The 12,440-nt window shown below is 33.4% G+C and overlaps 2 protein-coding genes across 6 annotated transcripts in view; both read left to right on the top strand.

Moving 5' to 3' along the window:
- The window catches only part of LOC120432601 (ribosomal protein S6 kinase beta-2), a 70,445-nt gene extending 64,874 nt beyond the window's left edge, over positions 1 to 5,571 (top strand). For all 5 annotated transcript variants that reach the window (XM_039597847.2, XM_039597843.2, XM_039597845.2 and 2 more), the window contains one exon: positions 1,884 to 5,571. In XM_039597847.2, the coding sequence (XP_039453781.1) occupies position 1,884 (1 nt within the window). In that variant the 3' untranslated portion in view covers positions 1,885 to 5,571. The remainder of the gene's footprint in view (positions 1 to 1,883) is intronic.
- A 523-nt stretch (positions 5,572 to 6,094) lies between these two features.
- LOC120432602 (tektin-1) lies at positions 6,095 to 12,320 on the top strand. The gene is made up of 3 exons (XM_039597849.2): positions 6,095 to 6,324; positions 6,377 to 6,892; positions 11,466 to 12,320. The coding sequence occupies exons 1-3, from the start codon at positions 6,173 to 6,175 to the stop codon at positions 12,043 to 12,045; spliced, it is 1,248 nt and encodes a 415-aa protein (XP_039453783.1). The 5' UTR covers positions 6,095 to 6,172; the 3' UTR covers positions 12,046 to 12,320.
- The last annotated feature ends 120 nt before the right edge of the window (positions 12,321 to 12,440 follow it).

Below are 12,440 nucleotides of genomic sequence, written 5' to 3'. Positions count from 1 at the left end.
AGTTTTTTGGAAAAAAAAATTTTTTGCCCCCTGATTTTCAGACCAATTATGAAGGGGGGCGATTAATATTATAAAATTAAATATACATAAAATTAAAAAAAAATAGCATTTCAAATTCTTAAATTATTCAAAATCAAAAGTTCCAACATTTAAATATTTTAAAAATTTAAAATTTCAAATGCTTTAAATAAAAAATCAATAAAAAAAACTTTAAAATTTAAATATTGGATACAAAAAAAAAAAAAATTCTAAAAATTTTAAATTAGGGGGTTACATAAATTTAAGAAATCACAAAATTTCATATTACTGAAAATTTATTGAATTCACTTAAAAGATGATTTTCAACCAATTCTGAATAATATGGCACACGGGATCAGTTTAACGAGTCTTCAACAACATTTTGAGCCGTTTAGGTAAAAGCAGTGTCGAGATATCATGGCACCCGTTTTTTGAAACTGCTAATTTAAAATATCTTTATCTCGGCAATGATACAACAAATGTTCTCGAATTTGTTTTGTTAATGTATATTTCAATACCCTGAAAACAGATTTGAAAAAAAAAGTTTAAATGTCTGCTCATATTAACCTCTGACATTTTTGCCGATTTACGTGTATGTAACCCCTTAAAGCATTTTAAATAAATCAAATTATAATTTCAAAATAAAAAAAATTTAAGTGAAATAAATTAGAAATTTAGAAATTCTAAAAGACGCATATTTAAAAAAAATCAGAAATTTAAAAAAATCTAGAATTTTAATTTATTTGTTTATTTAATTAGTTTAATTCTAAAATAATTAAAAAAAAACAATAAAAATAATCAAATTCTAAAGTTATTCAAAGTCAAAAATAAAAAAAATCCCGAATTCAAATTCAACAAGTTTGAAAATTCAAACATAAAAAAACTACAATTAGTAAATAAAAATAATAAAAAATAATAATAATAAAAACAATAATTCAAAAAAAATTAATTCCAAACTTTTAAATTATTTAAAATCAAAAGTTCCAAAATTGTAAAATAAAAAAAAATACTAAGAAAAAAATCAAATGTTTTTAATAAAAAAATTCAAAAATTATTTTTAATTATTTTTTAAATTTAAAAAAAAAACTTAAAATTTAAATATTAGATATTAAAAACAAAATTCTCAAATTTTTTAATTAAGGCATATCAAAAAAATCAAAAAAAATATTTCAAGAAATGAAATGAAATTAAATTTAAAAAAAAAATTAATTAGGAAATTCTAAAAGACGCATATTCAAATATTAAAAAAAACTAATTCAGAAATTTAAGAAATTATATTAATTAATTTAAATAGTTTAATTCTAAAATAATAAAACAAAACAATAAAAAAATCAAATTCTAAAATTGTTGAAAATGAAAAGTTAAAAAATTAGCGTCATTTAAGAGTTTTAGAACTAGGAACTCACTATTAACAGTAATACTTTTAAAACAAAAAAACTACATTTCAAGACCATTTTATCCAGAGCAGCAAAACACTGCCTCCAAATTCCCTGTTCCATAATTGTGGGATGTTATTGTGCCTCCCACAATTATGGAACAACTGAATTTAACTAATATTTTTCAAAAAAAGTTATCAGACCATTCATAAACCATAAATAAGCTTGAGTTTCATTGGTTTCAGTGTGTGTATGCATTATTTTGTAAAAAATAAGTACTCTTGGAGAGAACCAAATTTTGTTTAAATCCGCAAGAAAAAAGTGTTCCGAATTTGTAGATTTCAAGGGTCAAAGTTTTTCTTTGAAAACTTGATATAAATCGTAAAAATTTACAGTCGGTCAATACAATGTATGATGTATGATGTCATCAATCCAAATATGAGGGGTGACTGTATACAAAACTAATTTTCTTTCATATTTTCCTTCCAGGCCAAGAATGGAATACAACAACAATTTTAGAAGATTTATAATATAACAAAATACCAGTAGCATAAAGAGAGAGACAGAAGAGAACCCCCTTCCCCCCATCCCCCGTTAGGAGTATGAGAAGTATGAAATCAACCAACAAACAACAACAACATTTTTTACAAACCAACTCGGGAGAATGCCCTGACTCACACAACACGCAGCAGCAGCAGCCGAAATCAGCATCGATAGAGCAATAGCGAATATAAAAAGTGAAGCAGCGAGTGTATTGGAACACGCAGAAGGTGGACCGCGGACAGGCAATATTTTACGTGATTGACCATTATTGAAAGAAGAACGGAGAAGGAGGAGAGAGGGAAGTACGTTGTCACACGGAAAGAAAAAAAAAAGCTGTTTCTGAAATTTAATGATTAGAGTATTGCGAGATACGCGTTTAAAGTGAAAGTGGGAAAACATGAGAAATGTATAAATTTTTGGTGTGAAAGAAGGCGATGACGATGATGTGTGAATAATAAAAAGCGTTTGAAAAAACAAGTATAAATTGTTACTATTTCTGTTTTTCTGTTCGGTACTCAATCACTGTTTCACTAAACAACACATACTACTAAAATGCTCTTACCACAAGATTAAAATTATAAACAAATCCTAGACTAGTGTGCGAAAGAGAAGGAAGAGATGTGGTGTGTGTCTGCTAAACTGTATTACAAAGTTGACAATTCAATGCGAGACCTCCCCCTCCCCCTTAACTAAGAATTACGTTATCGATTTGATAATCACCTTAAAACAAAATGAAAAAAAACACACACACACACTCGCCCTCACTCTGGCAAACATTTAACAATCGCGATGTGTACAGAGAAAAAATGTTACGCGAAAATCTACTTTCTTCTTAAGCGAGTGAGTGAACTTTTTCTAGTAAACGTAATCGATAAGGTATGCTACTCATTTAGATCGCAGCAAAACTCTACACAAAAACACACTTAAGTTCCTCAAAGTTAAACAAATTGATTGTGAAAACCAAGGTTGTTAACGATAAAACCATCGAGGCTCGATAATGCTAACGATAATTCTATCGTTATCATTATTTTGATAATTCTATCGGTGATAATATCATCGCCGATAACTCATTTTTAAAATCTTTCTAAAATCGACTTAATTCAACCAAATCATGTGAAATTTTCAATGCTTTCACTAAAAATATATTTTTTGAAAATGTAGTAAGTTTCAAAGTATAAATACTCAAAATTGTTCACAAAATATCTTATTTTTTTCGAAAATACTTGTACTTTCAAAATTTGAAATCTGGTTATCAAACAAAGCGGAATCTTGTTCCTTTTTTACTTCATTAGAGTTTTTTTTAAACACTGCAAAATTCCGTATTTTTTCTTAAAAAATATATATTTTTTTAATTTGCAATAAGGTTATTAAACGAAACGTAATTTTGTAAGATTTTTCACTTTATTTGAGTTTCACAAAATATCCTATTTTTTCGAAAGTACTAAAATTTTCAAAATTTGCAATATGGGTATCAATCGAAGCGAAATTTGTTATGCATTTTCACAATATGAGTTTTTTTTTGAAAATACATAAATTTTCACATAATACCTTATTTTTTTCGAAAGTACTCAAAATTTCATGATTTGCAATATGGGTATCAAACGAAGCAAAATTTGATATTCCCTTTCAGTTCCTTAATTTTTTTTCGTGAATTCCGTATTTTTTCGAAAAATTCAATTTTTTTGAAATTTGCAATATGGGTATTAAACGAAACGAAATTTTTATGCTTTTTCACTTTATTTGAGTTTTTTTTGTTTAATAAGAGAAATAAGGCATATTTGAATCAACAAAGCGTTTTGTTGATTTGAAAATCAAGATTTTTGCTGAATCAACGCTAAACGCCAAAGAAACTTTTTCAAAACAAAAGATTTTTGTGGAATTGAGAAAATCAAGGCTTGTTTCAACGCAAAATCGGCGTTGATTATATTCAACAACAAAATTGTTGATTCAAACCTCGTACAGGCTGATTCTACGAAATATTTTTCCGCGTGTAAATTTTTCACAAAATTCTGTTTTTTTCAAAAATACTAAATTTTTTTCAAAATTCAAAAAGGGATTGAAATTTTGAATGCGTTTTTTCGTAATTAATTTTTTTCCAAATCACTAAAATTTTCACAAAATATCGTATGTTTTGAAATACCTCAATTTATATTTTTTAAATATGTATCAAATCAAATCAAACGCAGCTAAATTTTATATGAATGTATGTTTGAAGCATGCAAATTTCTCTTTCCATATTGCACATTTTGAATTTTTTTAGGTTTTTTTTAAAAACGGTATTTTGGGAAAATTTTAGTATTTTTCAATAAAACTCTGATAAAGTAAAAAAGCATACAAAATTTCGCTTCGTTTGATACAAATATTGCAAATTTTGAAAATTTACATATTTTCGAAAAGATACGGAATTTTGCGAAAATTTTAGTTTAAAAAAAGACCCCAATAAAGTGAAAAAGCATACGAATTGCGCTTCGTTTGACACCCACATTGCAAATTTTAAAACAATTTGAACAATTATTTATACTTTGACACTTACATTTTCAAAAAATATATTCGTAGTGAAAATTCAACATGATTTGGTTGAATTAAGTCGATTTTAGAAAGTTTTTAAAAACGCGTTTATCGATAGATTATCGTTATCGTTAGACGATAATATTATCGACGATAATTTTATCGATTAACAACCTTGGTGAAAACGAAATTAGAGAAAGAGAGAAGACGAGCGCATGATTTGAAAAGAGACACCTATTAAAAACGGGCACCAACACGAGATTTTTCCTTTTTTTTTGTTGAAGTTTAGTAGAGAAAGAGAGTTGCGTGTGCGCGTGTGTGAGTGTGCGCGCGGAATGGCTAAAGAAATAGAGTAAAAACTAGGATCGCAGCGTGAGAAAAGTATATTAGTTAGAATGCCCAACCATGTGTAAACACTTCTTTAGCCAAATATCCCTCCAAAAATGAAAACAGAACTTACTTTAATCGCCGATGACACTGACCAGCAGCGAAAGATTTATCATTCTAAACAGCAAAGTGGGAAATTGACCAACAGTTTTTCATGTTTTTTTCTTTCTTTATAGTCCCGTAAGCAACACAAACATTTAAACGTTAAACAAAATAGACAAGGACACGAAAGCTAACTTAATTTTAATAAGAGAAATCACCTTTACCAATAGAACAATGAAGCAAGTCTTAATTTTTAAAGATTCTGTTTTCCTAAGCTAGATAAATTATTGAAACAATAAGACAAACAAACGAAGGCAAACCACAAAACACACAGTTTAAAAAACGATGCAATAGTCTGGATTAAAATAAATGAACATATATAAACTGATTTGACTGATTTTAAAGTAACTCTTAACAAAAAGAAGAAAAAAAACTTTAGGCTGTAAGGAAAATCCCAGCAAACCATTTGCGAACAACAATAGTGAATTTTTTGTACAATAGACCAGATTTATAGTGAAAACGTAACCAGGGGGGAAAAAAATGCTAACAAATCGACCTCTGTAGATGAATGATACCAACCAACCGAAATGTCTCAAAGTTTAACTTGCATTAATTTCCAACACTTTTATTTCCCACTCACCCCTCCCCTCAAAATCCGCTCAACTACTTTGTAATTTTTGGAAAGAGAGAAAACAAACCAAGCAAGCGCTGCGCTTATTTTCCTTCCTCCCAAAGTGTAAAACAAACAAAACAAATAAAAAAGGAGTCACGAAACACGGCTAAATGGGTCAAAACTATTACGCTCTAACTAGAATGAAGAGAAAAAAACTACAAGACAACGCAACGTTTTTATTTTTTGAGGAACTAGTTTACCACTTTTTAACTAAAAAACTGCAAAAATCTGTCTAATTACTGCGAATGCGATTAAATGATGTAGAAAGCGAACGGAGGATGATCAAACGCGAGGAGGAGCCTAGTTTTTAGTGCAAGCTAATCAAATTTAGGAAAAGAAAACAAACAAATGGAATTATGTGCAGAGAGGAGTGCAAAAGAGATCATATTAAAGAAAAAGTGCTTGATGATTGGAACTGTTGCGTTTAAATTCACAATTTGATGACCTCATTTTTTTCCGTGTCTTTCTCCCCCACGTGGTGACGGTAACCAATTCCACACCTAACCGCGAGGAGCGTCGCGACGACCTAAATCCACGTGACCATGGCAACGCAACCAGTTTGTTGATATCGATTACTGTCAGTTAGTAGAGTTGTAAAAATCGTTCGTTCCGGAGAATCCGAACCATGTCCCGTCACGAAAAGTGCCTGGCGGACCAGAACCTGGTCATAATGCCGCCCGGCCGTCCCAAATACACGCCGCGCGACTGGGAGCTTAACAATCGCACCAAGAACGTCTTCTCGCTGAACCAGCAAACGCTGGCCGAGCGGATCATTTGGTGAGTAGTTCCGCGAATCTTGCAGAATCTCCACTCAGAACTTTCTTTCCAGCGAAAGCGAACGCCTCATCGACGAAACCAACTTTACGACCGAGCTGAACAAGCACGAGGTGGACTTTCGGCTGCGGGAGCGCATCGGCGATATCCGCTTCCGGCTGGACGAGCTCAAGAAGCAGAAAAAGGACGCCCACGTTGAGGAGGAGGCGCTGAAGGTGTACAAGCAGCGAACGATCGACGCGATCAACACGTTGAGGGAGATTGCGATGCCGCTGTGTCAGAAGTGTATGATTTTCAGGGAGATGCGGCAGGGTGTGGATTTGGTGCAGGACGAGGTGGACAATGAGTTGCGGAGGGAGCTGCACGTGGTGAATGGGGCCATTGAGTTGCTGCAGAAGCTGATGGAGGAGGGTGGGGAGCAGTTGAGGCGGCTGAGGGCGACCATTTATTTGCTGGATCGGGATCTGTCTAACAAGGAGAAATCGATTCAGATCGATGAGAAGAACGTGGAGATTCGCCACAACCAGATGGGGATGAAGGTGTACGATGGGAATGTGCCGTTGGATCCGTAGTAAGTATGAAATTTTTAAAAATAAGATTTTCATTAGCAATGAGATCTGCATGGAATTTAGAGTTGAGGATCAAGCAGATCAACGAGGATTTGAGGATTTAATTGATTGATGAGTTTTAAGTTTGAGTAATCTCAGACGGCATTAAAAGCAGACTGGTTATTTTGTTTGAAAATTGTTCTGGATGATCCCGCAACTGCAGTGAAGATCCAGACTTCTATCTAAGCGCAAAAATCCGATTAAATTTTTAAAAAAATCATTTCTAACTCTTGAATAATTTGGATTTTTTTGTACAATTTTCCAAAACATTTCACTCATTTCGTCGTTAGCATCTTACTTTAAATTTAAGGTTTCTTTTACTATTTCAGTCCACAGATGTCTGTGGATAAAGCTCCATTTTCAGTTATCGGAAAACTTATATATCGAACACAATCCAAGCGTTTTTGTTATAATGAAAAAATAATAACACTTTTTGCGTTTTAAAATATTCAAAAATTATTGAAATTGCAAATAAGGTTGCAACAATTTTTAATTTAATTTTTTGTCCCTCAGCTATGGTCAGTATATTAATGAATTTAAGAAAATATTTGGTCAGTATATTAATGAATTTCCGACAAAAAAATTATCTGAAGTTTTTACCTACGTCTTTTCCGTTTTGCACTCCCAAAATTCATTTTTTTAAGTTAAAACGCCTTCAACTTAATCCGCGCAAAATCAGCGTTAAAAAAAATCGCGACAAACATACAAAAGAGTTTCAAAATAACTATTTTTAATATCAAAATATTCTGAAAGAAGTAGACAGAAAAACAAGCTCGTTTTATGTTTAAAGGTTCCGCCGGAAGGAAAGCATAAATTCCTATTTAAAAAACGGTCTAGGAAAGGGTCATTTCTGAAGTTTTGATGAGAAAATCAAATAATTTTAATTTTCTCATTCGAATGTGGCTGAAAATAAGAAACGGTTAGATTATTTTGCTTTTAATAGATAAAATTTTCAATCCAGAATTGCCTAATGTAGTCGAATCTCAAAACGCATAATCTTAAATCGCCGAAAATTAAAATTACATTTTATTTTTGCTGGAATGAAGGAAACTATAACCATAACTATAATTTTGACAAAAAAATTAAATTAAAACTTTAAAAAACCAAAAAAACAAAGCTAAATAAATAATTGGATTTAAGAATTTAGGAATTTTAGAAATGAGGAATTAAGAAATTTAAGAATTTAAGCATTTTATAATTTCCAAACTAGAATTCTAAAATTTTTGAGTTTTAAAATTTTAGAATTTTTAAAATTTGGGCTACTAATTTATTAAATTTTTGAATTGGTTTTTTTTTAATTGAAAAAAAAGTTTTAAAAATCTCGTAGATCTAAATTTTTAATATTGCTGGATTTTTTTTTTAATGTTAGAATTATTGAATTTGGAATGTTTTAATTTTTTTTATTTTCTTCTCCCAACAATCTCAAGCGCACGCACCGTCACACGTGATCAAACTTAACTGTCAACTTTCCTTGAGAATGCTACAATTTTCATGACCGCGTTCCTTCCGGGCAGCTCCGTACTTAACTTAATCCCGCATCCACCTTCTTTTATGAATTAAAAAACTTAAAAATGTATGTACGAATTTAACATTAATAAAAATGTCCCTCTTTAAAAAAAAAGTTTTTGGGTAAATCTGAGTTGCGACTGAATTTAATTTCTTCACGATTTTTATTGGTAATATAATGCCATTTGGTTTTGCTGGGGTAGATTAAAAAATGCCAATCTTTGGAAACCTGTACCGAGATCCAGATTGCATAAAACTTATACCAGACATGCGCAAGATCTGGCCTACACGTCAGTGATGTTGAAAATTTAGTTTTTTTTAGTTGGTCCTATAAACATATGAAACACAATAGCTTATAGGCCCTTAAAAAAAACTCTAGAAATCTCGGATTAGTTTTCAAAAAGCCGTAAGATCCAATGGTAAACAAAGCCTTTTTTGCCTCTGTATTCGACCTACCTACGGAAAACCAATTTCAAAAATGCTTATGATTATTCATCTACACGTCTTTCAAGTGTCCCAAACTAAAAATAAATGAAATTCTGTTGCAATTTCGAGAAATACGAATATTAGTGTCGGAGGTCACGGTGGCCCTTACGGCTTTTTGAAAACTCACCCGAGAAATATTCTCATTAGTTGCCAAAGTGCTTAAAAAATCGTCAATCTATAGACAAAAAAAATCATTCTACGGGTTCAATCCCATTTAAAATTCAAAGGCTCCTGCTCCTGTTACGTCCACTCAAGCACATATTTTGGATTTGGGCGCAATATGCCCACCGCAACAAGCCTCAAGAATCTTTTTTGTTACATCTCAATGTTTATATCGTCAGGATAGTTCAAAATATGATTCAGAAGATAAAAATTAAATGTATCCAGAATTAAATAAACAAGGATTAGAAAAACATTACTTAGAACTCAAAAGAAATTGAATATATAGAGCAGGCAAGCAGATAAAAAATTACTTAAATGAAAAATTCAATTTTCATCTGAAATCCCTAACAATACATTTAAAAAAATAATTGCTTCTTGAAGATAATTTTGATGTTTCTTATTAAGGAAAATACAAACAATTTTTTTATGAAGAAATTATAATTTGTTTCAAAATAACTTCTAAGAAATCGATGTTTTCCACTCAACGAAAAAGAAATTAATTATTTATTTCCTAGTAACGTTTTACTTTATTATTTGAAAGTTTTTCTATCCCTTTCAACTATTTTGACGTAGGACTTCGTCTTACTCGAAGGTACTGGTTTATTTATCAAAATTGTCATCCGCGCCTTAAACAAAATAAACCAGCAAATCCGCGCCAGATTCGCGCGATCCGCAACGTCCGTAACAACCCTGAATCTCGCCCTGAATATATTCTAAATAGCTTGTAAGCAAGGGGCTGGAAACTCTAATATTACTTAAGAATACTGAGTATACTAACGATATTTCAGTATACTTGTTAGTATACTAACCGAAAAGCAATAAACTGTTTGTATATTAAGTTACTCTCAGTATATTGGTAAGTATACTGGCGATATGTAAAGGAAATAATAAGTATACTAACATATATTTTGATATACTGGTTAAAATAATAATTATAGCTCTAAGAGTTTTCATCCCCTTGCTTGTAAGAGATTTTTTTAAATGACGGGACAAATTGAATTAAAATTCGCATTGACTCCGGGAGAACCTTCCCCCTTCCTCCGGGTGTGACCAATCCTGTCAAAATGGCCATTTTCATTACCAGTATCAAAAACCATGAATTTTGATAGCCATATTGCCCCAAATCATATGGTTCGATAAATTTATTCCCCGGGAGAACCTTCCCCAGAGCACTGGCCAGTCCGGGTGTAGTCAATGTCCTACCAATTTGGTCCCAACCCCATTGCCCCAAATCATTCCGATATTCCGGTAACCGTCCTGGCAATCTTCATTAAAAGAAACTCCTCCCAAGTTGGTGCATAAACTGTGTCTTTCAACGTGTGCGTGTGTGTGTGAACAATAAAATTCCCAACGTAAGGTCCGTCTTTGATAAAAGTATGATGGACACTAAATCCTCCAGAGGCTATCTGTTAGCTTGTATAGTTGCTCACGGCATGTTTCAGACATCATCTCTGCTTGGGACGTAAGATTCAAGTACCTAGAACGTCACTCCGACTTTTTTCGTTTTTCTGGATTGAAACTGGAGCCGTTAGGACAAAGCAATTTGTCAAAACATTAAACATTGAATGTCATTGTTTATTAGTTTTGCTAAATTCGCCATATCAAAAGGTATTCCATTAATAGTTACAATACGGTTAAGCTGGTACTTAAATAGATCAATACCTCTATATATCCAAATGTCCATTAATGAAAAATCTAACGACCAAACAATCGGTGGCATGCTTTCAAAGCCACGAGGTGAATGTTACCTAGTTTGTCGTGGCATTCTTGTGTCTTATAAATTTTATTAAGGACTGTAACGTCTCCTTTTAACACAATGTATACACCTCTTTCTGCCTTACCGGTTGAGTATGACCCACAGCTTCCCAATGTGATTTTTTTCCATCAAATGGCACCAAGTTTTCAAACATTAAGAAGAGTTTCTCCGTACTGAGTTCGTAAGCGGCATATTCAGCCGTTTTCCTCTTATTGTAATGAATGCAGGTTCCGAGATGATTTGGTAAGGAAAAGGAAACTCGAAAGTGCTCGGCCTCTTGAAGCACTTTGATGCTGCTTCGCTTTCTCCGCCGATCTCACATCCCCCATGGTCTTCCTTGTCGTCTACGGACTTGTCCAGGCATCTCAGGCGATTTTCGACGGACAGACGAGCAATAAGCTCATGAAGATCTTTATTCTGCCGTTCCTGGAATATATATAATTAAATATGTACTTTCGTGTTAGCGTTGTTAAGTGAAAGGGGTCACTTTTTAGTTTGTCATTGGGTATTTGACCCTATTTTGGAATAAATAGGGAGCCCTAGGCAGTCTAGTTTATATTACCCAAATATTTTTTTTTTCATTTCTAATACTTCTACATAATCACATTTTCGATGAAAATACCCAGCAACAACACCGACCCGGAGTGGATCGAGGTGACCAACACCAACATCGAAAACACCGCCAAGGAGATCAACTCGGCCCAAACGCTCCGCTCCTACATCGATCAGGTGCTGAAGCAAGCGGCCGAGGACATCCGCCACCAGGTGGACCGTACAAACGCCGCGTTCAGCAAGCGAATCGCCGAAATGCGTTACACCAAGACAAAACTCGAGAACGTGCACAAGGAGACGACGCGCCAAGTCAACGAACTTACCCGGAACGTGACCAAGCTGGAAAAGGAGATCGCCGAAAAGGAGGGCTACGTCGCGCTGGCCCAGATGCGGATGGCGAACCGTGCCCACCGGCCTGGCATCGAACTGTGCAACGACAACGTGTACAAAAGCCTGAAGAGGGAGATGGCCGCGCTGCGGGAAACGATCGCCAAGCTGGACAAGATGCTGGTGCAGTCGCGGGCCACGCTGCGCTATCTGCTCAACACGCAGGTTATGCAGGAGGAGGAGATCAACCTGAAGACGGGCTCGCTCAAGCTGGACGAGGTGGACTGCATGACGCTGCGCGAGAGTTTCAAGTTTCCAAATTTTTAGACGAGTGTAGTTTGTGTGTGTATTTTTTTTTTGTGTGTGCTTTTAGGACTTTCGGTAAATAAAGAAAAAGATCGCACTTTGCAACCGACAGTCTTTAGATTTATGGATTTATTTACCTATATGGAGTTTTTTTTCTTCTTTTTTGGGGGGACAAAAGTATTAAACGGTTCAGTAAGCTACGTTTTGCTGTTTAATATATTTTTTGAATGTTTTTCCCCGCACAAAAGAGTTGTTTATTTTTGTTTGTAATTAGGAAAGGTATAATTTCAAAAGGATTCCTAGTTTACACTAACTTGAATTAGTTGTGGACTATCACGTACAACGGATATTAATAATACCGGTCATAGCTACTGTTGCTGTTGTAATCTCGTAAAAAGGAGACAGACTGTAGAACG

The sequence above is a fragment of the Culex pipiens genome, chromosome 3 (assembly GCF_016801865.2).
Source record: "Culex pipiens pallens isolate TS chromosome 3, TS_CPP_V2, whole genome shotgun sequence".
NCBI lineage: Eukaryota > Metazoa > Arthropoda > Insecta > Diptera > Culicidae > Culex > Culex pipiens.
The sequence above is the reverse complement of the archived record's forward strand: the minus strand, read 5'-3'. Positions and strand labels throughout refer to the sequence as shown.

Excerpts from the sequence above, each read along its gene's own strand:
- LOC120432602 (XM_039597849.2), top strand. The coding sequence starts at position 6,173 with ATGTCCCGTCACGAAAAGTGCCTGGCGGACCAGAACCTGGTCATAATG. Across the intron at positions 6,325-6,376 it reads CTGGCCGAGCGGATCATTTG|CGAAAGCGAACGCCTCATCG; the intron begins GTGAGTAGTTCC and ends CTTTCTTTCCAG. Across the intron at positions 6,893-11,465 it reads AATGTGCCGTTGGATCCGTA|CAACAACACCGACCCGGAGT; the intron begins GTAAGTATGAAA and ends GAAAATACCCAG.